Source organism: Mirounga leonina, unplaced genomic scaffold, assembly GCF_011800145.1.
Source record: "Mirounga leonina isolate KUSES-001 unplaced genomic scaffold, KU_Mleo_1.0 Mir_101529, whole genome shotgun sequence".
Taxonomy (NCBI): domain Eukaryota; kingdom Metazoa; phylum Chordata; class Mammalia; order Carnivora; family Phocidae; genus Mirounga; species Mirounga leonina.
The window spans coordinates 1,367,405-1,394,398 of NW_023270143.1; the positions used below are offsets into that span (position 1 = coordinate 1,367,405).

The 26,994-nt window shown below is 46.5% G+C and overlaps 1 protein-coding gene across 1 annotated transcript; it reads left to right on the top strand.

Annotated features, from left to right (window-relative positions):
- Positions 1-617: 617 nt before the first annotated feature.
- GNL3L (G protein nucleolar 3 like) lies at positions 618-26,994 on the top strand. Its single transcript, XM_034989322.1, has 16 exons — positions 618-713; positions 2,981-3,046; positions 8,786-8,826; positions 9,742-9,849; positions 10,619-10,735; positions 11,492-11,575; positions 11,742-11,877; positions 12,790-12,893; positions 14,612-14,756; positions 17,730-17,817; positions 18,349-18,523; positions 18,610-18,752; positions 19,072-19,208; positions 21,226-21,353; positions 24,630-24,849; positions 26,634-26,994. The coding sequence occupies exons 2-16, from the start codon at positions 3,028-3,030 to the stop codon at positions 26,714-26,716; spliced, it is 1,728 nt and encodes a 575-aa protein (XP_034845213.1). The 5' UTR covers positions 618-713; positions 2,981-3,027; the 3' UTR covers positions 26,717-26,994.

A 26,994-nucleotide genomic window follows, 5' to 3' on the forward strand; every position in this document is an offset into this window, starting at 1 on the left:
TTTGTTCCCACTTCAGAGGTATATATTCATTCCCTTCATTTGCCGCTCTGGAGCCAAAGAGAAGGAGGGAGGAGGAGGGGAAGAGGACAAAAGGGTGGGAGAGACTTCCAGTTGTTCAGCTCCTGGGCCTGACCATGGATTTGAACTTCTGCATAAAGAGCTGGGAGTACCTGCTTCAGGGTTTGTCTGGGGCCTTACAAGCCAGGAAGGTTGTTGGGAACAGCTAACCAAGTCACTTTTAGGTGGGGAGCACTCGGCAAGACATGTGACCCAGGCGGCCATTTTCCCACACCCTGCCCGTCGCCATCTTCCTTTGTAGACAAAGGGACTGAACCCCACCTGCGATCATGGTGATTGCTTGGTCACTATGATTCGGGAACACGCATATTCGGGTCCAGGTAGAGGCCGGCAGGCAAAATCTTGGCTTACAAGTAGGTATATGGCGACCCGCCGCTACCAACCTACCCCCTCTCGGCTTCTTCCTCACCTCACAGGGCAGCGGGGGAGGCGGGACCACTGCGCCTGCGGAGTAGGGATGGCGGGCGCGAGCCGTCAATCCGAGGCCCCGCCCCTCGGGGGGGGGACGTAAGGCGGGCCAACCAGGGCCGCAAGGCTGGGATCCGGAAGTCGGAGCCTAGCGGCGCGAGCGCAGTTTGCAGACCAACCCTATCGTAGTGCCATTCTCTTCTGTCTGATCCCCGCCGGAAGTGGAGGTAAGAGACGACTCTCCTCTTTTCTCGTTGTGAGCGCTCACCCAGCCAGCCGCGCGGTAAGGATCGTGTATTTGAGTTGGAAACTAGAGGTGTCCTCCACCCTGGAATGGAGAGAGAGAGAGAACCGGCTGTCATCCACGGTAGAAGGGCCCAGATGAGGAACAGGGATCGCTCCGCAAATGGGCACGTGCCTAAATGCACTCTCGCTGGGTAAAGGAGCACGGCCCCACCCCATCTAGGCAGGTGTAGACCTCTGGTCACAATATGTAGAAAGTCACAGACCCCACTTGTGTGGAGAAGCATCGAGTGCCCTCTTGCCTTCAGGATAGCAAGGCTCCATTCTGCACTCCTCCAGTATAGACAGGCGTCTCTGTGTGGCGACATCGAGCCCTTGGTTATAGAGACATACCGCCCTCCCCGTCCCCCACTCCCCCGGCTGAGCGGCGCGGACCTTTACTGGTGCGGAGGCACACAGATCCGCCTCGGCGCATCTCTTCTCTTTGGACAGAGGCTTTGATGTATTACCTCCTCCACAGACATACAATACCGCCTACTCCGGCCGGACCGCCAGTACTGAGGAGCTTAGAAACGTTTAATATACAGAGACGGAAGAGCTGGAGACTTCCTTGCCTCGCCCCCGTGTTACTAATTGTGGAAGCCCCGCCCCCGCTACTGCAGAGATGTTAGATCACCCCTCTTCCAAGTGGTTGGCACCTGCCTCAGCCCATAGAGAACCACGCAGATTTTCCTCCTCTTGCCTAGAGTGAGTCCCCGTTGTGGAAAATCAGACCTGACTCCTCACCCCACCCCATAAGAAGGCACTGGTTTACTGAATTTGTAAAGGCCCGGCTCCAAAAATGCCCTGCAGCAAAGAGAAACAGACCGTAACCTGGGAATATTGTCAGATCTGCCCCTAATTGGGCAGCTGCGGTAGAGGGACTCAGGTTTGTTCTCCTTTTGAGGTAAACAGAGATCATCCCTCCCCTCCTCCTTCCCCAAAGATTTGGAATCACCAAATGTAGCAAAAGAGAGACACCCCCACCCGTAATCAAGGGAGCAGAGAGGTGCAGCTCCCTCTCCCTGCAGTGTTGAGAGACAGTGACATCACTGATCACCCTACATTTTGTGCATGTGGGCTCCCCCCTTACCCAAGGTAGAAGAGCTCAAATCTCTTTCTCTCCATTCAGGATAACTGCCCCCCTCCCTGCAAAGTGTAAGGGCTGATCCACTGAATTTATAGTTGTGTATCTACCCCCCACCCCATGTGGAGAACCAGAGGTCCTATTCCCTTCAGTGTTAGCACACTGCTGACTTCAACCCATATAAAAGAAAAACAGATTGTTCCCCATCCCACCCCCGTGGAAGGGTCCAGAATAGCCCACAACAGGCAAGGTGCAGACCCCATTCATGCAAGACTGCATATACCCTCCCCCCCCCACTTTGTTAGTGTGTCAACTAATACCACCTTGTAGTGGAGACCGGCATATCATCTTCCCCTCACCCCAGCCCTCCCCAGGGTACAGAGACCCAGGATTCCTCCTCGCCAACTTAGAGATGTACAGACCTGCGCTTCTCTCCCATGTGGCAGAGATGCACACAGCCACTGTGCTGGTTTTCCCAGTCCCTCTACACCCCAGAGTAGAGCAACAGAAGGCATCTCCTTACCCGGGTTCACCAAGGAACAGACCCCAATCACACATGCAGGCATACATTCCCCCCACCCCTGCCCCAGCAAGATTTTGCACTGACTCCTAGCCTCAGTTTAGTAAACACAGTTAAAAGCGTTGTTCTGAGATCCCTTTTCCCTAGGGTAGACTCCTGGTATCTGTCTTTTCCCCTACTTCCAGGGTAGATCCGATGTAGAACCCCCTACTTGGGAAAAGAGGTACTATTAATATGTAGAAACAGGCCATCCTTGTATACCCCATTCCCTCAGCCTAGAGAGGTTTAGTACTAGGGTATATAACACTACAGGGTGGAGGATTGAGGACCAAGGGCTTCATCTGACGCATTGAGGCACTGACTCCACCCAGGAAGAGAGGTTTAGACTTGGCTTCCTTTTGGGTAGCGTGATGCTGCTTTCCCTGTGTAGATAGCTACACCAGGCCCCAACTCCATTATAGCCTCTTCTCCTAGTTCCTCCAATTGTTAGGGCTTCCTTATCAAGTTCTTTGCACATTTCATTTTGCCTGTAGGGGGCTTGGAAGGGGGCTTCTGGCATTGTGGTTCCCCCCTCTGTCTTCACATTGGTTCTTCCATTCTGACAGGAAGGAAGACTGCAGATTTGAACCTACCTGCTTTCAAGCTAGTCATCATGATGAAACACAGACACAGTGAGTTTCTTTTACCACCCCTCCCAATGCTAAGCTTTAATGACTATTTGTAGTAGTTCATGGCAACTTTTTAAAAATTATTTCTTTATTAAAAATTTTTAATTCCAATGTAGTTAACATACAATGTTATATTAGTTTTAGGTGTACAGTATAGTGATTCAGCACTTCCATACATCACCCAGTGCTCATTACAAGTGCACTCCTTAATCCCCATCACCTATTCCCCCATCCCCCCCACCTCCCCTCTGGTAACCATCAGTTTGTTCTCTATAGTTAAGAGTCTGTTTCTTGGTTTGGCTCTCTCTCTCTCTTTTTTAACTTTGCTTATTTGTTTTGTTTCTTAAAATTCCACATATGAATGAAATCATATGGTATTTGTTTCTCTGACTTATTTTGCTTAGTGTTAAACTCTCTAGCTCCATCCGTGTCATTGCAAATGGCAACATTTCATTCTTTTTTGTGGTTGAGTAATATTCTGTTGGATATATACACCACATCTTTATCCATCCCTCAGTCGATGGGGGAGGTGGGGGAGGTGCCTCGTGGTGCAGCTAGCTACCTGAGCTTGGGCTGTTTCCATAATGTGGTTATTGTAGATAGTGCTGCTATAAATATTGGGGTGCATGTATCCCTTTGAATTTGTGTTTTTGTATTTTTTGGGGTAAATACCCAGTAGTGTGATCACAGGATCATAGGGTAGTTCTATTTTTAAAAATTGCTCAGTATGGCATGAGGGGATGGGGCAAAATGGGTGAAGGGGAGTGAGATACAGGCTTTCAGTTATGGAATGAATAAGTCTTGGGATTAAAATATACAGTATAGGAAATAGAGTCAGTGGTATTGTAGCATTGTATGGTGACAGATGGTAGCTATGCTTATGGTGAGCAGAGCATCATGCATAGACTTAGGCTTGTCTTGTGGAATCACTATATTGTACACCTGAAACTAGTGTAACATTGTGTCAACTATACTAAAATAATAATAAAAAAAAACCCCTCAAAAAATTGCTCAATAGGTACCAGATCATTTAGTCTGTCTTCTACGTATGGTATCGTTGTCTTCCCAACTTCCTTGGAGGTGATATTCCCCTTATCCCCCATTCCCATTTTACAGTTGAGGAAACTGAGACTCAGCAAAGTTAAATGACTTGATCTGAGGTGAATAGCAGTAAATACCAGACAATGGGGACAAATTGCTCTTCTTTTTGCCTTCGAGATGCTTTTCTTCCCTTCTCCCTCATTCTTCAACTGGATAACTCTTGCTCATTTTTCAGATTTCAATTTACACATTACTTCCTCTCGGAATCTCTCCCATTAAGCTTCTCCCTTGGTTTCCATGGTCTGTACCCCTAAGAACTGGGGCTGTTGATACTGTATGACTGGGTCTGTCTCCTCCACTGCAGTTAACTTCTCACCCACATCTGGTTTATCTTTTTGTCCCAAGGGCCCAGCATAACTGGGCATAGCTATTTGGTACTTACTGTGTGCCGGGCACTAGAATGTCTCAGTTTTCCTAACTCAATTCCTCCTCCTCTTTCCACTATGCTTACAGCCTAGAGAGAGAAGACAAATGTGATACATGACTCTCCCATATAAGAGGGAAGGCAAGGGCATTAGGGCTGGTCTGGTTCTGTGCTTCCTGCCTTTATCTTGCTATAGTCCACATAGAAAATGACATCATAGGCTAGACAAGACTTGTGCAACCCAGTGACCCCATACTCTCTGTGAATGGTGGCCCTGCCTATGTGGGCTTGGTGAAAAAAAGTTCAATACACATACTTTATATAACCATAAAAAAATCAACAAGAATCAGACTTTGGTTATGTGAATACCAAAAGCAAATAATCATTTTTTTCAAGTAACACAAAAAAATGAACAAAATTAGTTATTTCCTATTTAAGAACATCAAATACCAGATGATAAAATATTGATCGTGATGAAAAAGACAATAATGAGCTGGTTGAATGAAGTAGAGTATATGCATACAAAAGAACATTGGCAGTTTATAAAGATTTTATTTATTTGACAGAGAGAGAGAGAGCGAGCACAAGCAGGGGGAGTGGCAGGCCAAGGGAGAGGGAGAAGCAGACTCCCCGCTGAGCAGAGAGCCCGATGTGGGGCTCGATCCCAGGACCCTGGGATCATGACCCGAGCCGAAGGTAGATGCTTAACTGACTGAGCCACCCAGGCGCCCAAGAACCCTGGCAGTTTAAAATAAATGAGGAAGTATTGTATGGAAAGATTATATAGAAAGACTATTATATGGAAGAAGTATTAGATGGAAAGATCTCTAGGATTTGTTAAGTGAAAAAAGCAAGTTGTCAACGGGAGGACGTACTATGTTATCTTTAATGGAGAAAATGGGGGAAATAAGATTACATATATTTGCGTTTGCACTAATAAGTGGTTTCTTGTTGCAGTGAGGAGAGTGCAGTGGCTAGGGACAAGTGTGGAAGACCTCTCAAAATACACCTTATTTTGGAACCATATGACCATTACCTATTAAAGAACAATCATATACATCTGCATGAGTGGGAAAAATGGTGACTATTAAACAAAAACTTAACGTGCTCATAAAACACAGACTATGATTGGTAAATTGCAACTAAGTAATGATCAGACTAAGTGGAATGACTGCAGTGGAAGATGGGAGAGGTGCCTCATGGTGCAGCTATTTGAGCTCTCAGCAATACCTTGGACCCAAATGGTAACGATAATGGTTAAATCTGGGGAGGTTATTGAGGAGCCCTGCAAGGAGTGTTTTCTCCTTACTAAATGATTTATTTTGTTTTTATTGTGTGTCTGTATCCGGCACAGGCCCTCAGTTTCCAGGGAAATTAGGCAGATAGAAATTGTTGAGTAAAATGGCCAGTCCTGGTTCATTCCCAACCTCACATTCTTTTCATTACAACATGAGTACTTTGGAAGAAAAGGAGACTTGAGGTCTGTTTTTTGTTGTTGTTGTTACAGGAAAATTTGATCCATTCATATTCATATATTTGGTCTAATTTCTGCCATTTTATTTTATATTTTTTGTTTGTTTCTTCTTAGTCTCTTATTTATTTACTTTTCAAGTTCAAAAAAAATCCACCAGTGATTATAAAGTTTTTTTTAAAGGTTTTATTTATTTATTTGTCAGAGAGAGAGAGAGCATGAGTGAGAGGCAGGCAGAGGGAGAAGCAGGCTCCCTGCTGAGCAAGGAGCCCGATGCAGGACTCCATCCCAGGACCCTGGGATCATGACCTGAGCCGAAGGCAGACGCTTAACTGACTGAGCCACCCAGGTGTCCCCCAGTGATTATAAAGTTATGTTAGTAGTTGCATTCATGTTTATATCAAACATAATTAAACTTGAATTTCTGTCACTTTACCGAAGTTAAGTAATAACTGTTTTTATCCTATCCTTCCAAAGTAAGATCATGCTTTCATGACTTTACTTTTCCATCCCCTATTGCTTGATTCTAGGATTTTGTTGAAATAATTTGGTATTTTGGTACTGAGCTATTTCCTATAATATGCTTCCTGGTTCTTAAAAATCTTTTCTAAATATGTATTATAGTTCTTAGCTACATTAGTAGCATTTTGAAGATTTAATGGTAAGTTGTTTTTTTAATTTAATGGTAAGTTTTAATCGATTTCCTGCCCATCATTATTTGTTTCCTTTAGCTTGAGATCTTTATTCTGAATTAATTTTTATTTTTGCTGGTATACTTCCTTAGTACAATTGACCCTTGAACAACATGGGGCTTAGGGGCCTCAAGCCCCTGTGCAGTCAAGAATCCACATAGAAGTTTTGACTCCCCAAAAACTTCACTACTAATAGCCTACTACTGACAGGAAGCCTTACCAGTAACATAAACAGTCTATTAACACATATTTTGTTAGGTGTGCTATGTACCGTATTCTTCCAGTAAAGGAAACTAGAGGAAATGAATGTTATTAAGAAAATCGTAAGGAAGAGAAAACACATTTACAGTACTACACGTATTTATCAAAAAAAAATCTGTGTATAAGTGAATCTATGGAGTTCAAACTCAAGTTGTTCAAGGGTCAACTGTAGTTTTACCAGAACACAGGTGGTAATCTTTGCACATCTGAAAATGCCTTTTAACTTTGTGTAAGAGTAATCTGTTGGTTAAGTATAGGAATTTAGCTTGGTACACAGTTCTTTGTTTCAGAACTTTGTAATTGTACGGGGCGCCTGGGTGGCGAAGTCAGTTAAGAGTCTGGCTCTTGGTTTTGGCTCAGGTCGTGATCTCAGGGTTGTAAGATTGAACCCTGCGTCCGGCTCCGTGCTCAGTGCAGAGTCTGCTTCGAATTCTCTCTCCTTCTTCCTCTGCCCCTCCCACTCGTGCTTGCTCTCTCTCTCTCAAATAAATCTTTTTAAAAAAGAACTTTGTAATGGTTATTCTGTCTTAAATGTTAAGAGTTGTAGATTTGAGAAGGCTGTCTGCTTCTCTTGCCTTTGTTGGAAACTCCTGTTTGGAAGTTTATAAGATTTTCTTTTTATCCTTAAAGTTCAGAGTTTTCATCAGGGTATGCCTATGGTATGTCTTGTTTTGTTAATCTTGGTGTTCCATGAGCCTTTCTAATCTGAACCCTCAAGCCTGTTTTCAATTTAAGGAACTTTAATCTATTATTTTAACAAAATAATTGCTTCTCCATTTGTACCTTTTTCTCTTTCAGGAACTCCTGTTATTTAGGTATCAGCTCTCCTGGACCCATTCTCCATTTTTTATTTTTACTCATAATTTCCATTTCTTTAGATTTTTGTTTTAAGCAAGCTCTTCTCTTGATTTTCCAGCTTATTAGTTTGGTTGTTAATGGTGTCTGTGTTGTTTTTCACTACATCTATTGAATTTTTATCCAATACCAAGTTTTGGGAATTTTTTTTTTTTTCTCACACAGTTCCTTTGAATCTCCTTAAGTATTTGCAATAGTATCTAAATTCTGTTTCCTATATTAACTCTGCTTTGGTGTGAACCACCTTATGTGATTGGGGAGCCTGTTCTCTGGTAATTCCAAGCTGCTCCTATATTTGTTTGTATATATCCTGACCTTCCAGAACCTCCCCCTCTAGGAATTTCTTTAGCCCCCTTGCAGGTAGTAAGCATTAAGACAACCATTCTTCCCCAAGGGCCAGCTGTGAAGGGGATGACAGATGGGACTTCTCATGAAGAGGGTGAGGCCTCTTAAGTTCTTGGGCTCTGTTTGGATGTGATTGAAGAAGATGAGCTCTCTCTTCCTTGTATCCAAGGGAGGCCACAGTTTGGCTAGATAGGACAAGTTCCTTTGGAGTTAATGGCCTGAGCAGGGTCAGCAGAAAGGAGCAGTTCTCTCCCCATGTGCTGAGGGCATCTGCCCTGGCTTAACCACCTGGGACTCCTTAGATCACCTTCCCATGCCAGCAGCCCCCAACTTGAGCTTGGTGCAGCAATTGTTGAGTTGCCCCCAGCCAGAAGTTAGGGGAGAGAGAGGAGTTAAAAACACGCATTCAGGTAGCCCTCTTCACAGGGTTCACATAAGCATTGTTTCAGTCCGCATTGAAATAATGTCTCAAACATTTTCTCCAGTACTTCCTCTGACCCTGTTGCTGTCATCTCCATGTCTTTGTTGTTCTGGGCCTGGACAGACATGGTAGCTCAGTCCTCCTTAGGTTCCCAGTGTGGCCTGGCTTTGATTAAGGTATAAACAGATGTTGGGTAGGTGGATAATAGCTTTTTTTTTTTTTTTTTTTGTAGAAAATAAAAAAACAGGTAAAGGTTCCAAAGGCTGCAAGAAGGTAAGTTGACTTGACCCCCAGGTAAGGTATACCCATTGTTGGTAAGGTCAAGAACAGGTTCCCTGCCCTAGAAGAGGTCTACAAACCCCAGTAGATGTTGGGTCATTCCAGATAGAGCAGCAAATTGGAGTCAGAGGATCTGGCTTTCCCTCTCTCTCTGGTTGGCTGCGGTAGAGAATCAGCAGCATTTATTAATTTTCCCCCATGAGCCATGTGCTGCTTTGTGCTTGAGTTACTTTGGTGTAGGGATCGCTCCATTTTTAAGATGAAGAAACTGAGCCTCAGTGAGAAAGTTCCTGCATTCAGGGTAGCACGGCTGGGACTTGGGTCTGTTTGGTTCCCAAGTCCCTATTGCTCTTGTTGAGGAGGGAGGCCAAAACAATCTTTGGCTCCAGCTCCTGGTCCTGCTAGGAAAGGTGGAGACAGGTAAGATGGGCCAGAGCAGTGGTTCTCAAATTTTAACGTGGTTAAAGTTTTCAAACCTTAACCAGCCCTCCAGGTAATTACCCAGAATTACCTGGAGGGCTGGTTAAGACACAGATTGCTGGGCCTCACCCTTGAGTTTCTGATTCAGTAGGTCTGTTGTGGCATCCCATAATTTATATTTCTAACCAGTTTCCATGGTGCTGCTCTGGTCCACGAACCACACTTTGAGAGCTACATTAGCATTTCCCTTGGCCTTTACTTGGGAAACTTTTCCATTTGCCCTGGGGTTCTTCAGTCAGTCCCTGCCTAGGAGAGGGAGGGTCTCTTCTCTAGCCAGATGGGGAGACCTCTGAGGACAGAGCCCTTCTTTTTGCTTATTCCTCTCTTTTCCCTACAACTATACTTTTGAGCAGCTTTAACCCTCCAGGAAGGGTGATTTCCATGGGTTCATTTGCTCTGTTTGATTGTTTCCTTTTGTGTGGTAACCAGCCTGCAAAGCAGAATGGAAAGAAAGCAGCTTCCAAAGTGGCTTCTGCTCCCCAGTTTGTTCACTCCAATGATCATGCCAGTCGGGAGGCTGAATTAAAGAAGAAGAGGGTAAGCCCTTGACCTTGGGGGAGGGAGAGGGCCTGGCCTGGCTGCCAGGTCCACAGAAGTGGTGACTGGAAGGGCAGAGACCAAAGTTGTTAGGGTTGTTGAGGCTGTTTGTGGAAGAAGGAAGAGAAGGGAGTCACTTTGATACTTGATTTAGTGTCTCCGTTTGCTTATCTCCCCCTCACCTCCCTGTCCCTTGCTGTCCTGCTGTGTTCCCACTGCCACACTGAAAACTCTCCTGTCAGGCTCACCAGTTTGTTCTGTGACATCACACTCAGGGATGGTCTCCTTCCATCGTCTCATCCGAATTGTCAGAATTTGAGACCATGCTTTCTTTGAAGCACTCTCACTTTGACTTTCTTGTCATCTCACTCTCCTGGATGTCGTCCTTCCTCTTTCCCAGTCTCTTTGGCTGTTCCTTCCTTTTCCTGCTCTTTAGATGATGGAGCATCCCAGGACCTTGTCCTCTTTCTCCCTCTGGTCTTAATTGATTCCCTTTGCCTAGAACACATTCTCTCTCCGTTTCACATGCCCTCTTTTTATTGTTCTCTGCCACACTTTCCCTTCCTTCATCTTTTGTTTCCTTTCTCTTAAACCCTGTATCTCCTGCTATCGTATCTGCTCTCTCCCTGCATCCCTGCCCGTCCTACCTCTGCCACATCAACACTGTTTCTTCCCTCTGTCACGTGCTCTCTGTTACTGTAGGTCTCCCACCCCTCCCTTAGGTTACAGACCTAGTCAGCTATAGTCCTGCTGTGTGTTCCCTTGTTAGGTTGAGGAGATGAGGGAGAAGCAGCAGGCTGCCCGGGAGCAAGAGAGACACAGACGCAGGACTATCGAGAGCTACTGTCAGGATGTCCTGCAACGCCAGGAGGAATTTGAGCATAAGGTAAGAGGACAGCCTTTGCTTCTGGTTCAGACGCGTTCGGGTTTGCTGAAAAGCATCTATTGCCATTGCTCTGTGAAAGAGAAAGAAGAAAGATGGGAGATTGTTGCGGGGGGACGGAGGAAATAGGTGCAGAGAAGATGAGAAACAGTGGGGATGGAGGGAGGGAGGTATGAGAGGGAAGCAGAGAGCCATTTTGAGCCTTATCTGTGACTGGACAACCCTGGATAGGCCCCAAAGACAGGGTTGGGAGTAGAGGAAGGGAGACCTAGGACCAGGGGACAGGGGGAGAGGGAATAAGTGGGAGGGAAGGGTTGACAGAGGAGGGTATGTGAGGGGGATGCCAGCTTCCTTCTTGGACTTACTGCCCTTCTGGCATATGTTCTCACTTCACAGAATATGCACTTCCCTGCTCAAAGTTCCTTTCCTAAGGTAAAGTGCATATTTTGCCTCCCCCATCCCATGTTCCCACATGGGTTGTTTTTCTCACTTAATACTTCCCTCTCACATTCCTTCCTTACACACACAGGTGCACACTCAGGTCCCTAGCTAGTGCTTGAACACATACTTAAACATAGGCACACACATGCATTATGTGGTTCCATCCATTCTTCCAGTTCCCAGCTTTATTGGCTGGTCAAAGTTACTCTTCGGTGGGCTGGGACTCCCATGGCTCCCCCAGCCTGTCATGGTTTCCGAAGCCCTGACTTTCACTCCCTCTTTCCTCTCTAGACCATTCTTTTTTTTTTTTTCCTTTAGGAGGAAGTTCTGCAGGAATTAAATATGTTTCCTCAGTTGGATGATGAGGCGACAAGGAAGGCTTATTACAAGGAGTTCCGTAAGGTATGGAGACCCATTTCTTAAGGCTTTTTAGGGAGGGCGCCAATCCCATCCTACCGCCCCTCCATTTCTGCTTTTCCTGACTGAGATAGAGACTTTTCTTTTATGGGCCTGTGTGATTCACACCCAATCCTTGCCCTGCCTTCATCCCCTGTCCTTTCCCCTGCAGGTGGTGGAATACTCTGATGTGATTTTGGAAGTCCTGGATGCCAGGGACCCATTGGGCTGCCGCTGCTTCCAAATGGAAGAGGCTGTCCTGCAGGCAGAAGGCAACAAGAAGCTGGTCCTGGTCTTGAACAAGATTGGTGGGTGTTGGGGCAGAATTGGGTAAGGCAGGACAGGGGCCAGACCTTCTTGAAAGACTAGCTCAGACCAGACCCTGAGACTCAGCAACTCAGTGGTAGTTATAACAGTTGTGTGAGGTAGGAATTTGTTTTCAGTTATTTAAAGCCAGGAATCTGAGAGGTGAAATCACTTGTTTAAAGACACACACACACACACACACACACACACACACGGTATAGCAGAAGTTGGGGATGGGGTCCAAGCCTGTTTGCCTTCAGTCCCTTGTTCTTGCCATTTTGAGCCTTATTGGCCAACCCCGGAGAATTCCTGTCTGCCCCGAACTGGAACCCAAAGACTAGGGCAGAAGAGTACATGGACTCAGGAGTCACTGAGGTCTGGGTCTTATCCCAGTTGTACTGTCAATTTTCTCTAGGGTCTTGGACAAGTCGTGTCACCTGAGAGCTTCCGTTTCTCCAGCTGTAAAATGGGCTGTGATTGTCCCAATCTCACAGGGTTGTTGTGAGAATTAATGATAAAGTGCTTGGTGTATGCATGGTTAGTACCCCACAAATGGTAGCCATATTCTTGTCAGAGTTATTCTTGACATTTGGCCCAACCTAGAAGGATCTACAAAGAGAGTGGGAAACAATCTTTAGGAAGCCTGGCTTGGAAGGAAGGCATCTGGGACCAAACAGCTAATTTGCCCATTTTCCCCAAGGGACAGAGGTCCCCTCAGAGAGGGCCAACTAGTCTCCTAGACTAGACTTTGCTTTCTAATTTTAACCTGGGAGCTGGACAGGTACTGATAGGGCCAGGGAGACATCTGTTGGCAGGAGGTGGGCCTAGCCTTGGGTGTGGGTGGGTATATCTTTAGAGTGAGCCATTGAAGTGATGTTCTCCTTATTAGTCCTACCTATTTCTATTTTCCCCAGACCTGGTCCCCAAAGAGATTGTAGAGAAGTGGCTGGATTACCTTCGGAATGAGCTGCCGACCGTGGCTTTCAAGGCCAGCACACAGCATCAGGTCAAAAACCTGGTAAGCTGGGGCCAGGGTTGGAGGATCATGACTTGGACTGGGGCCTCCAGCCCTTTGGCCTTCAACTTTGAGCTTTTTGCCTTACTAGATGACCTTTTAATATTTGTTTCACTTTACTTCTTCCTATATTTTAGCTTTTTGGGAAGGTTTTTTTTTTTTTTTCTTAGATGTAAGGGTAATACATACTGTCCATAGAAAATTTGGAAAATATAGTTAACTATTTGTTAGCTTTTAAAAACATATGTCTTCATTTTTCTCCTTAACACAAATCACACTGTTTTCTAATTGTTTCATTAACACAAATACATTTTAGTTGTAAAATATTAAAGTGCTACAGAAACATTGGTTGCTTCTGAGGAGAGAAACTGCGTTCTGGGGGATATTTTTTCAACTTTGCACTAGGTGTAGAACTTATTATTTATGAAAAAATAAAGTAGAAAAAAATAAAAGCAATTACAGACAGCTTAAATACCCTTTACCAGTACCCTTAATTCTAGGCTCCTTTATCCATACCCAGATGTAACCACCATTGTTAGCTTGGTGTGTGTCCTTTCAGATATTTTTCTGTGCTTTATATATATGCAGATATATATATAGAGAGAGAAGGAAGTGTTTGGGAGCGTCCTATGTGTCATCCCGGGGCTTGCTTTTTTTTCCCGTGGCAATTTTTTTTTTTAGAGATGTACTTTTTTGATGCTAAATAAAATTAGTTTCCAATTTTTAATCATTATAAGCAGTACTTTAGCACATACCCTTGCATATGTTATCTTGACTGGTGGGCGAGTGTTTATATAGGTTGGATACTGAGGGGTGGAGAGGGTATGTATTTTACATTTTCTTAGACACTGACAAATTGCCTCCCTTCCAGTGGCTGTACCAATTTATCTTCCTACCCCTGGGGTAGATGAATGTGTGAGAGGGCTTATTTCCCTACACCTTTTCCAACACTTGCTATCATTAAACATTTTAATCTTTACTCATTTGGGGAAACCTGATACCTCATTTATATAATTTTTGGCCTTCTCGATGGCAAAAATGTGGTGAGCATCCTTTTCTAACAGCTCTCTTTCATTTGTATTCCACTTTAAGGATGTATTTCTTTAACCTGTTTCTTACTGATGGAGATTTAGCTTAATTCCTAATTTGTGGTGCTGTGGTGGGTAAGTAAGGAGAGAGGAAGAGGTGGAAGGTCATTCTGGGCTGAGGAGGTGGCATCATGAGTAAGGAGATGGAAGCTGGAGTGGCCTTGTCTTGTGTGAGGAATTAAGGGAAGGTAGGCTATGGGCCAGGCACTGTCTTCCCACCACAGGCAGGGAGGGCAGTGTCCCCATTTTGTGGATGAGGGCACTGACACCCAGAGAAGGGAAGCAGGATTTGATGCCCACACACCTGTGAGAGGCAGAGCTGGAACTCAAACTTGGCCTGACTAGAGGCCGGGGTGCCATCCTTTCCCTGCCGAGGGAGGCAAGAGATACGTGTGTCTAGAGAGAGGCAGGGACAGAGAAGACTGAAGACGCAATGACAGTAGAAAAACAGGCCTTGTGCAAGCAGGGAAATGGCAGGTATTCAGGGCCTGCATGAGAAGCCCTCTGCTTCAGCCTTGGGGAGCTCAGTGATCACAGGGAGGTGGCCCTGAAAGTTTCACTGAAAGTTGGAAATCTGGACTCAGACTGCATTTCCCACCTGATGCCTCTTCTGTAATACCCCTTGGTTTCCAGAATCGTTGCACTGTACCAGTGGATCAGGCCTCCGAGTCACTGCTGAAAAGCAAAGCCTCCTTTGGAGCTGAAAACCTCATGAGGGTTTTGGGGAACTATTGCCGCCTTGGCGAAGTGCGCACCCATATCCGTGTGGGTGTTGTGGGTAAGACCTGTGGGGAGGTCATGGGGCCCAGGCTCATTCCTTGGGCAGGGGTTTCACTGGGCAAAGGATTCTGGGAGCTTTGTGTTACCCCTCTGAGGAAGAGAGGAGCAGTTCAGGAACGGTTTTGTGACTTGTGGTACATATTGGTTGACATAGGAAGGCATACTGGGAATCACCACCATGCATTGAGTATTAGAACCGTGGATCAAATACACAGGGTTGTGCTTGGATTTGGTGCCATCTCATCCTACCAGAGCTGTGGGTGGTTGGGGGGAGGAGCGAACATATCTCTGACAGATAAGGACACTGAGACCCAGAGAAGTGAAAGGGACTTGTGGGGATCAGCCCTGTGTGAGACAAGGTAGAGCTGATACTCAAACCTGGGCCAGTCTGGAACCCAGGGCACTGAGGGAAGGATGATAGGGGAGAGAAGAGGGAAATTGAGAGAAGCAGAGATAGACTGTCAGGGAGAGGAAGTGAAGCCAAAAGAGAAAGACATTGGGAGAGATCTGGACACTGAGAAAAAGATAGAGATATATAGACCTGAATAGACATAGAAAAAGAACTGGGAAATGATGGGATTGGTGGGGAGTGGAAAGGAAGGGTGGATTTAAATGACAGGCATGCCGAGAGAGGGAGATAATGATCAGAAAAAGATATCAGAAGGACTATAGAAGACTTGCAGAGAGAGACATAAGAGAGCTAGATACTTTATGCATGTAGAGAGGCAGACATGCATACCAAAGAAACAATGAGAAAGGGACACCTGGGGGCTCATGCGGTCGAGTGTCTGCCTCGGCTCAGGTCGTGATCCTAGGGTCTCTGGAAGGGCCCCGCATTGGGCTCCTTGCTCAGCAGGGAGCCTGCTTCTTCCTCTGCCTGCTGCTCCCCCTGCTTGTGCTTGCGTCTCTCGCGCTTTCTCTTGTGCGCTCTCTCTGACAAATAAAATCTTAAAAAAACAAACAAACAAACAATGAGAGAGACAGGCAGACACAGATAGAGAGACAGATTCAGAGAGGTACATATGGAAGGAACCGGGAACAAAGAGTTAGACATAGAGGAACACACACACACAGTCCTGGAATACATGCAGATCCACAAATACATGTACAGATCCACACTTGTGCAGACATGTCCACACCCAGAGGCAACACACGTGTAGACCCAGGTCCTTCCCACATACTCGCCCCAACTCTGCTCACAAGCGAATAGAGGCACAGAGAGACATGTGTGCCCAGATACACTGGACCCTTGGACCCAGTCATATCCCCAGAGTCACAGAGGGAGACAAATACACAAACATGTCTATGATGAGATAGATACATGTTCATAGAGAAATGGAGTCAGAAGGAGGGCTAGGGATATACAGACAGAGACAGAAGGAAGCACAGTGAAACATGTACAGAGACGCATACAGAGACAAGCGCATGGAGAGAGGAAACACCGAAAGAGACTGAGAGAAGTTGGCGTCGAGGGAATTAAAAAAAGGGGCAGAATAAAAAAAAAATGAAATCTTGCCATTTGCAACAACGTGGATAGAACTAGAGGGTATTATACTAAGTGAAATAAGTCAATCAGAGAAAGACAAGTATCATATGATCTCACTGATATGAGGAATTTGAGAAACAAGACAGAGGATCATAGGGGAAGAAAGGAAAAAAATGAACCGAAGAAATCAGGGAGAAAAACCGTAAGAGACTCTTAATCATAGGAAACAAACTGAGGGCTGCTGGAGGGGAGGGGTGTGGGGGGATGCAGTAACTGGTGATGGACATTAAGGAGGGCACAGGATATAATGAGCACTGGGTATTACATAACACTGATGAATCACTGACCTCCACCTCTGAAACTAGTAATACATTATATGCTAATTAATTGAATTTAAACTTAAAAAAGCAAAAAATAAAAAAAGAGGGGCAGAATTGGTGGGGTGGGGAGAATCAGAGATGACAGTGGCCAGAATGAGCGACAAAGAGACAAACCAGCAGAGTAAGGTGCTTAGATAGAGCTACACAGAGAAAGAATATGATAGAGAAAAAGACTGAGCGGGAGAAAGTAAACATGGAAAAAAGAGTAATATTTAGAATGAGAACAACCAAGAGATAATGGACGTGCACACGTGTACACACATACACACACACACACACACACTGATGTACAGAGACTTCCACACATGAGGGGTACACACAGATAGGTACATCCATAAGAGAGGTGTCTGGGGGCGCCTGGGTGGCTCAGTGGGTTAAACGTCTGCATTCAGCTCAGGTCATGATCCCAGTGGGATCGAGCCCCACCTCGGGCTCCCTGCTCAGTGGGGAGTCTGCCTCTCCCTCTGCCCCTCCCCCTCCCACTAGTGTTCTCTCTTGTTCTCTCTCTCAAATAAATAAATAAAATCTTAAAAAAAAAATGAGAGAGCGGTCTGTGCATAAACTCTGGCCCACAGAGAAGGAGAATGATGAGGAGAAGAGACCTGGTGAGGGGGTGGCACACAAAGACATCCACAGGCCTAGAGGTGCTCACAGATGCTTGAACACAAAACATGCACCACAGGCAGACAGCTGCTTAGAGAGACTGGCATCTAGAGAGGGCTCTCCCAACCCCCACCAGGTGAATTTTACATCAGGACAGATGGTTCTCTGTTTCACAGACATTTCCTGATGTCTGCCCTCTGTTGGATCGTGTTACAGAGGACTTGCATTGAGCACCTTTCCCAGGCTGGTTGTAGGTGGGAGGTGAGTGTCCTATCTAGAGAGAGGGACATGTCTACCCAGTATGCTCACAAATGGAGGAAAGGGGTAGGTAGGCCATGTTGGGGCTTGGTCAGGGCCTGGGATGGGAAGGCAGGAGGCCAGGCTCTGTTTTTGGCTTCCCCATAGCTTGGTCATTGTCCCCTCCTGGGCCACCCACATACAGGCCAGCCCAAATGTTCGTGAGGGCCCTTCCTGCCCTGAGCCATCTGCCACCCCTTTGTAGGTCTTCCTAATGTTGGGAAGAGCAGCCTGATCAATAGCCTGAAGCGCAGCCGTGCATGCAGTGTGGGAGCCGTTCCTGGCGTCACCAAGTAAGCACCTGCCTGCTTCCCCACTCCACAGTTCCTTGACCCTCCCATTCCCCCATCTCTCATGACTTCAGCCCCTGCCCTTTTCCTTATCTTGGCCCAGCCTCTGATTCTTCCCTGGGCACTCTCACTAACAGCTCTCATTTACTTGGTACGCCATAGGTGCGGGCCAGGCACTGAGCTGGGTGGTTTCCCCCTTAGCTTCTTCAGGTCTCTTAGCAGCCGTGCAAGATTGGGCTACAGATAAGCAACTCCACTTTGTAGATGAAGCAATGGAGGCTCAGAGAATCAGAAGCTTGCCCACAGCCCTGCAGCTCAGTCCCCAGTGGCAGAATTAGACTAGTATTAGTAGACTAGAATTAGTCCCAGGTCTGTAGGCCCCAGAACCCCCAGCCCCACATCTCTCCCATCTTCATCTGTATGCTCTCTGTCCCTCACCCCTCTCCCAGCTGTATGCCTGGGGCCTGGGGGATACTAGATACATCCCAGCTCATCAGTGTCCTGCATTCTCTCTTATCTCCTTTCCTGTCCTAGGTTCATGCAGGAGGTCTATCTGGACAAGTTCATCAGGCTGCTGGATGCCCCAGGCATTGTCCCAGGACCGAACTCAGAGGTGGGCACCATCCTGCGCAACTGCGTCCACGTGCAGAAGTTGGCAGACCCTGTGACCCCAGTAGAGACCATCCTGCAACGCTGTAACCTGGAGGAGGTACAGAAGGCTCTTGCTCGTGCCCTGCCCCACTCCAAGGGTCCTTCATTTTTCCTCATAATTTCTTTTCTTTCTCTCTTCACCAGATTTCCAACTATTATGGCATCTCTGGGTTCCAGACCACTGAGCACTTTCTGACTGCGGTGGCTCACCGCTTGGGGAAGAAGAAGAAAGGAGGCATATACAGTCAGGAGCAGGCAGCCAAAGCTGTTCTGGCTGACTGGGTGAGGTGAGGAGAGGGCTAGGGGTGAGGGTGCACCTGCCGAGAGTCAGGCTCCACAAAGGGGGGTGCATCTGTGTTTATTGCAGCGGTGGGGCAACCTGGCAGCCTGTTTCCTAGGGTAGGGGAAGGCCAAGGCACCAGGTCATGTCCCCATCAGGAATTTGTGGCCAATGACTATCCGGCAACTCAACTTCTTGTTGTTCGGAAGCTACTGTGGGTTTTCTTGTTGTTCCTCATTGTTTCTGACTTGGGAACTCATTCTCTCTTCGATTGGTCATTTGTTCTCTTAATGACATCACCAGTTTCCTCCCATCTCCCAATGCAGTGGGAAGATCAGCTTCTATACACTCCCACCTGCCACCCACACTCTGCCTGCCCATCTCAGTGCTGAGATCATTAAGGAGATGACCGAAGTCTTTGACATTGAGGATACCGAGCAGGCCAATGAAGACACCATGGAATGTAAGTAGGGGCAAATGGACTGGCCTGCCTGGTACTTTGTCTTGCCCTGGGTGGGAGCCAGACCCAACAACAAATCCCATGTTTGGGGTGCCTGGGTGGCTCAGTCATTAAGCGTCTGCCTTCGGCTTGGGTCATGATCCCGGGGTCCTGGGATCGAGCCCCATGTCGGGCTCCCTGCTCTGCGGGAAGCCTGCTTCTCCCTCTCCCACTCCCCCTGCTTGTGTTCCTTTTCACGCTCTCTTTCTGTCAGATAAATGAATAAAATCTTAAAAAAAAAATCCCATGTTTGATCTTCCTCTGCTGTGGCCCTACTCTGGCTTTGGGAAAATTATTTAACCAGCTCTAAGCTTAATGTTTTCTCCCACAAGGCGGAAAATTCTAATCTGGGCCTTGGGGGTGGTTGTGGGCTCTTGGTAGATAGGAAAAAAGTCAGCAAAGTACTGTGTACACAGTGAGTTACTCAGAAAATATGAGGGTCCTTTCCCCATCTCTTGGGACCTGGAGTGGACTAAGACACTCCTCTCCAAAACCCCTTCCCTCGTGTTGCCCTAGGCTTTGCCTCAGCTACTGCATGTCTGTTCCTAGATTTTTGTTCTCACCCCCACTGGCGGGGAGGCATCTGAGTCACAGAAAGCTGCTATTTCCTGAACGATGCATGGTCAGTGGCAGGCAGAGGTGGCATTTAAAGCAATTCTTCTGCCCTCTAGTCTAAGACTGTCCCAGCTTGGAGTAGCTAAGTGGTTAAAAGAATGGACTGCCTGGAGTCAAATTCAAGTTTTGTTTCTTGTTAGCTGTGATTAAGTTACTTCATTTCTCCATGTCTCAATGGCATCCTCTGTAAAATGGGGACAGTAGCACTCACCCAATAAGATGGTCACGAAGACTTATTTAATATGTAAAAACACTCACAGCAGTGCTGGCTTAGAGTACGTGCTTGGTGAATATTAATTGTTACTAAGATGATCATTTGCTGGAGTACAGAGGTGTGGCTTTGAGAAATTCCTGTGGGAAATTTGTTCTCTTCAGATACTACAATCTGCAACCTTGGCTTATGGCTCCTCCTTCCTTCTCTACCCCACCTCGGAGAGGTGCCTGGTGCTCTCTGGGCCTGTCTGTGGACACTCGGGCAGTGGAAAAAGCCCTGGCTGGCCTGGCTTCTGGTTTCTCTGTTTCTCTTGAGGGCCACTAGCTTTCCTTCTCTGGGCCTTTTAGTGTCCTTAGATTATAGATGAGGACAAGAGGACTTGCCTGCTTCAGAGTTTATTCCCAAGGTGGCTTCTGGCAAGTCAGTTCTCTTTCTGAACTTTACCTCCCTCTTCTACCAAGTGGGTAGTTGGGAGGAATTCGAGCTCACGTTCCTATGATGATGCTTGACCCTGGCTGCATGTGAGGGCAAGAGGGGCTCCATCACTGAGAATGGGCCTTGGCAAAAGATTGAGGTCTGGGAAATTGAGGAGAGGGAGAGGTTAATGCTGAGAATTTCCTAGGGAAGTTGGCCCTAGTGTTGTATCTTGAAGAGTGAGTAGGAATTAGAGGAAGGGGATGGTAGCAAGGTTTAGAAGTAGGTGGGAGGATAGCATGGGCCCAGGGCAATGGGTGCATTAATGGTTCGCAGTGGAGGCCAACTCCAGGCAAGGGGCCAGAAGGAAGGGGAGAGAGGCCTGGTCCCAGGGAAGGAAACCCAGTGGCTGCCATTTACTGAGCAGTATCTCAGGCCAGTGCATTTCAGGTGTCCTCTGCTGTGATAGCAGCCCCATGTCATAGGCTTGTGGTATTCTCATTTTCTAGATGAGGAAGCTAAGGCTCCAAGACCAGCTCCCAGCAGGCGAATGCCCTACTGCAAAACCCATGCCTTTAATCCTTTGTCATGTGGTCTCCCATCAGGAATGAAAGAGCCTTCCCTCCCCAACTCCCTTGGGCAGCGTCCACATACCCTTTCCACCGAGGCCTGAATGGGTGAGGGGGTTGGCAGCAGGGAGGAACTAGGGCCCTGACAGTGGTGTTGGTTGTGTTAAAGGTTTAGCCACCGGAGAAGCAGATGAACTGTTGGGTGACATGGACCCGCTTGAAATGGAGATCAAGTGGCTCCATTCTCCGATGATGAAAATAGCAGATGCCATGGAAAATAAAACCACTGTGTACAAGGTACCCATCCCCTTTCTTCATGGTAACCCTCTCCTCTACCCAGGGCTCTGGGGAGTGGTTGGTCCCTTCTCTCTGGCTCCCACAAGGTCTGCCTATAATGGTGGGTAGATGTAGGTCATTCATTCACTCCCCGTGGGCCCCCTGGGCATCAGGTGGTGTGCATCCTTTACCAGGCAATGGCAGGTCCAAGGAGGAGGCATGCTGTCTCAAGCAGCTTTTCCAGCCTGGGTCCAGCCTAGAAAGCAGGTATCCCCTTTCAGCCATTCAGTTGTTCAAGTTGCAAACCTGGGTACCCCTGACTCTTCCCTCCAACTAGCTTCCAGTATCCCAGTCAGTCAGTCAGCAAGTCCTGTGGCTTTTCCTTCCTAAGTCTCTTGAGAAGCTATTAGCTTCTTTCGATCCCTACCATTTCTATAACTCTAGTTTAAGCTTCTAACCCTTTCTCACCTGGACATATGTCCCGTGGTTTCTTTTTTTTTTTTTTTAAAGATTTTATTTATTTATCTGAGACAGAGAGAATGAGAGACAGAGAGCATGAGAGGGAGGAGGGTCAGAGGGAGAAGCAGGCTCCCCGCTGAGCAGGGAGCCCTATGCGGGACTCGATCCCGGGACTCTAGGATCATGACCTGAGCCGAAGGCAGTCGCTTAACCAACTGAGCCACCCAGGCGCCCTGTCCCGTGGTTTCTAATGGCACAATCTGACCATGTCACCTCCCCTGTCATGGCTCCCCAGTACCTACGTGATCAAGTCAATATGCCATGCTTATGATTCCTGGAGGCTTTTTCAGCTTCTACTGCCAGTGTCCCTATCTCTGCCCTTCAGGAGGTCACAGTTTAGTGGGTTTCACATATAGACCTCTGCACTGTTATGGGAGACACACAGACTAGGGGTGGGGGCAGAGTTTGGGAACGCATGGATCTGAGGGCCCTAACCTATACTACTTGTGGGTCAGGGAAGTCTTCCTGAAGGCCTTGATCCTGGTGCCCCTTCTTGGAGGCTGAGGAATTCTCTGTACGAGGCGGGCAGCAGCCCGTGGCTAGGAGCTCAGACAGTGCTTATGCCGAGGCCCAAAGAGGAGAGAGTGGTGTTTTAGGGGGAAACGTTAGTGATGTGGGGTGGTTGGAATGAGAGTGGAGGCAAGGAAAGATGAATCTGGAATCAGATCACAGCAGTCCTTTAGACCTTATACCATGGATATTAGGAAAACATTGAAAGTCGGTTATTTTTTTCTGTCAAAGGGTTTTCTATTTTTCCCCATTTTGTTTATTTAAAATATTTTTTATATTTTATATTTTTTATAAAAAAGATACCTTTTATTTATTTTTTTGACTAGGTAATATGTGTACGTGGTATAAAATTTAAAAGGTACTAAAGGGTATACAGTGAAAAGTAAGTTTCTCTCCTGAAGCTGTCTCCTAGCCACCTTGTCCCCTCTTTGGAGGCAGTCATTAGCACACTTGAATGTCCTTTTCATAGCTATCCCATCTTTATGCACATGCATACATACATATACGCAGATAGATCCATTTTAATTCAAATAATAGCATGCTATTTGTATTCTGTATTTTGCTTATTTCACTTAAAAATTCATCTTGTGATTGTTCCACATCATTACTTAAAGAGCTGTCCTTTATTTTTGATGGCTCCATGATATCTGGAAGGGTTTCTTAAGCAAGGAAATGACACGGTTAGGTTTGTGTATTAGAACTGTCACTCTGGGGACACCTGGGTGGCTCAGTGGATTAAGCATCTGCCTTTTGCTCAGGTCATGATCCTGGGGTCCTGGGATCAAGTCCCATATCGGGCTCCCTGCTCAGCAGGGAGCCTGCTTCTCCCTCTCCCTCTGTCCTTCTCCCCCTCCCCATGGACTCGTGCTTGCTCTCTCTCTGTCTCTCAAATAAATAAATAAATACAATCTTAAATAAAAAAAATGAACTGTCACTCTGGCAGCCAGAGTAAAAATCAGGTTAGAAAGAAAGGGACCGGGGTGGAGGCAGGGGGCCTAGGAAGGAAACTGTCACTTATATCCTATAAGAGATGATGAGGCCTACCATGTGGTAGTGACAGGAATTATGCCATTCTCATTCTCACATAGTTTTAAAGATTCCCCTCGTGCTTACAGGAAAACCAGTGTAAAGTTGTGTGCTTAAGGCCATCTGGTAGTATTTCTCAATGAGCCCATAAGCCCCAGAACATACCATTTTTCCTTAGGGACCTACAGTAGTTCCCTGCTCTATGCTGCAAGTTCCAGACTCAGGTTCAGGGAACCTGAGCAGGGCCACTTCATTGTACAACTCTGGGAGATACCATTTATGTGTGCCGTATTGTGAATGGTGCCCCCTGCTGCAACCCCAGAGATGTATAGTTTGGTAGCCTTGCCTTTTCCCCACCATAGTGTAACGGGTAGTCATACATACATATAAGCCTTGCTGCTAGGGTTCTTATTCCATTCTTTACTAGCTGTATGACCTTAGGTGCTTTGTTTGTCATAGCATTGTTGCAAGGATAATATGAGTTAACATGTGCACGTGCGCATGTGTGTACATATATATGTATACACACATGTATTTGTGTGTGCTTAGAATGGTACCTGGCACAGAGTGAGCTTTCTGTCAGTGTTAGCTTTTACTACCCACATGTACCCACGTGTACTCCAGCCAAACAGATACCCTTTTGGGTGCCCAGCTATGTTCTGTGCTTTTCCATTGTTCACGGTCAGGAATGACCTTCCCATCAGTAGAAGCATATTGACCACCACCTTCCCCACAACCTCTGCTACTTACGCTCTGTCTTTCTGGTGGGCACTTAACACACTCTGACTTGGCTTGTGGTATGGGTTGGTTGTATCCTCTTTAGACCAGTTGCTTCTCAAAGATGGGACTGCATCTGACTAATTTTTCCAGCATTTCCCCACATAGAGCTGGGCACAGAATAGACCTCCGAAAATACTTGTTAAATTGAGTAAGACTTTGTAGTGTCACTTGAAAAAAGAATCATAATACCAATTGTCATTGATCAAGTAACTCTGCTTTTTTATTTTATTCTTGTAAAAGGCATGCGAGCTACCCATTGTCTACCCCATTTGACAGATGAGCCAACTACAGCTGAGAAATTAACTAAGCACCTTCTAGTTTGTGATGGAGCCAGACTTGGAGCTTAGTTCTGTGAGGCTCTAGGCTTCCTGTTCTTAACCAAACCTGTTCCTGTCTCTTCTGCAGAAGTCTTTGGCGGTACTCTGGGGGCCCAGACCTCACTGTTGTCCTTTCTGTCTCCAGATTGGAGATCTCACTGGGTATTGCACCAATCCGAACCGACATCAGATGGGGTGGGCTAAACGCAACGTGGACCACCGCCCCAGGAACAGTAGCATGGTGGATGTCTGCCCTGTGGACCGCCGCCCAGTGCTGCAGAGGATCATGGAGACCGACCCCCTGCAGCAGGGCCAGGCTCTTGCATCTGCCCTGAAGAATAAGAAGAAGATGCAGAAGCGTACCGGTGGGGGCACCTGACCATACCCCTCTTCCCCATGCTCCGAAAAGCACCCACTTGGGCCCTGATTAGGAGCTCCTGAATGAGCATTTACATATGTCCAGCACCAGGCTAACCCTGGTTAAGGGGCAGGGATGGGTTAGGCTCACCTACTAGCACAGTGGTTCTCGAACTTAAGCTTGTTAGAATTGCCTGGAAGGCTTGTTAAAACACAGATTTCTGGGACTCACCCCCAGAGTTTCTGATTGAGTATGTTGGCCATAGGGCCCGAGAATTTGTGTTACTAACTAGTTCCTGGTTGATGCTGATGTTGCTCTTCTGGGAACCACACTTGGAGAACCATTGGCCTAGTCTATGTGTCAAATAGCCACCATTTATTTCTTAGCTGCTTTCTATGTGTTTGGAAGCTTATAGGTTATATGTAATGTTTACTTTATCCATAGGCAATATATTCAAAATTCAAAAGGTACAAAGGGATATACAGTGAAATGTTTTTCTCCTTCCAGTCTCCCACTCATCTAGGCCTCCTCACAGAGTGACCAGTTAATTTCTTCTATCTCATTCCTGAGATAGGTACACAGGCAAATATTTATATATTTTTTGTTCTCTGTTTCTTTTTTCTTTTTTTTTTTAAAGATTTTATTTATTTATTTGAGACAGAGAGAATGAGAGAGACAGAGAGCACATGAGAAGGGGGAGGGTCAGAGGGAGAAGCAGGCTCCCTGCCGAGCAGGGAGCCCGATGTGGGACTCGATCCCAGGACTCCAGGATCATGACCTGAGCCGAAGGCAGTCGCTTAACCAACTGAGCCACCCGGGCGCCCTGTTCTCTGTTTCTATGCAAACACTAGTCACCTGAACATAATTTTGCCACATCATGTTTCCATTTAATGGCCGTTCACAAAAGAATTTCCTCCTTCATTTTAATGGTGGTCTGTTGTGTGGTTGGCTGATTTAGGTCTTCATGCTATACTAATCTTTACTAACTCATTGCAAGTCTTATCCCCATTTGGTAAGTGAGGACACTGAGGCCCAGAGACATTAAATGACACACTCAAGGTAAAACAACTAGTATTTAATGGATCCAAAATGTAAACCTAGGATTGATTGACCCCATAAGCCCAATTCTTTGCTCTTGGCCTGGTTTCACTCTGAGTGCTGGGAATCCAGAGATGAATTACCCTTGAACTCCTGGTCCTATTAAAAGGGAGTGAGGAGGAAATAAGAAAACAGACATTGGCAACACAGAGTATTCACAGACACAGAAAGCAGAGTGAGGAAACCTAACTCAGCCTGGTGAACCTAACCCGGATGGTGGTGGGGTAGGGGTGATCAGAGAAGGCTTCCTGGAAGAGATGATGTCTGAGGGGAATCCTGAAGAACAGCAGGGAGGATGGGAGGTGAGCATTCAGGCTTAAAGCCCCTACATCCATGCTGCCCTTTTGCTGTGAGAGCTTTGAGGGTAATGGCAGAGTGCTAAGCTCAACACAGTAAAAGAAAATTGCTGTTTGGTTACTAGGAAGGGATAAAAATACCTGGAGCCCAGTGAGTCTGACACTCTGAGATAGAAGCTATATTGGGGTGATCATTTCACAGGTAGACAAATGGTTCTACCTGTGAGATTGCACACTGGCTGCCAACACCCCCCACCCAGTTGTTTTGTTTAGTGTTGGGGGTAAGTGAGGCAGTTTGGGAGTTTGATGTAGACCAAGGTAGATCTAGGCCAGCTCCTACAGGCGTCCTGTTGGCGAGCCAGCCACCAAGTGACTGCCTGTATTTCTCCATCTGCAGATAAACTCGCCAGCAAGTTGTCTGATTCCATGATGTCTGTCCTCGACCTCTCTGGCAACGCTGATGACAGTGCTGGTGACTGATCGACTAATCTCACCTTCTCCCCACCGCCCCCCCCCCAAATCCCTCCAAGCACCAGTTCCAGTGGGATGGGAGAATACAGATGAAATGGTGTGCTTCTCCCTGAAGTACCAGCATATTAAAAGAACTCTTCACCTATCATGCCCCTTTTCAGTCTCCCCTCCATTCTTCCAAAAAAGAGTCCCAAGTTGCCAAGGAACTAGCAAACCCCATACCCTTTATTTAACCTCAACTCTGTTTTACAAGAGAAATAAAATTACTGTCAGATTCCTGATGCTAA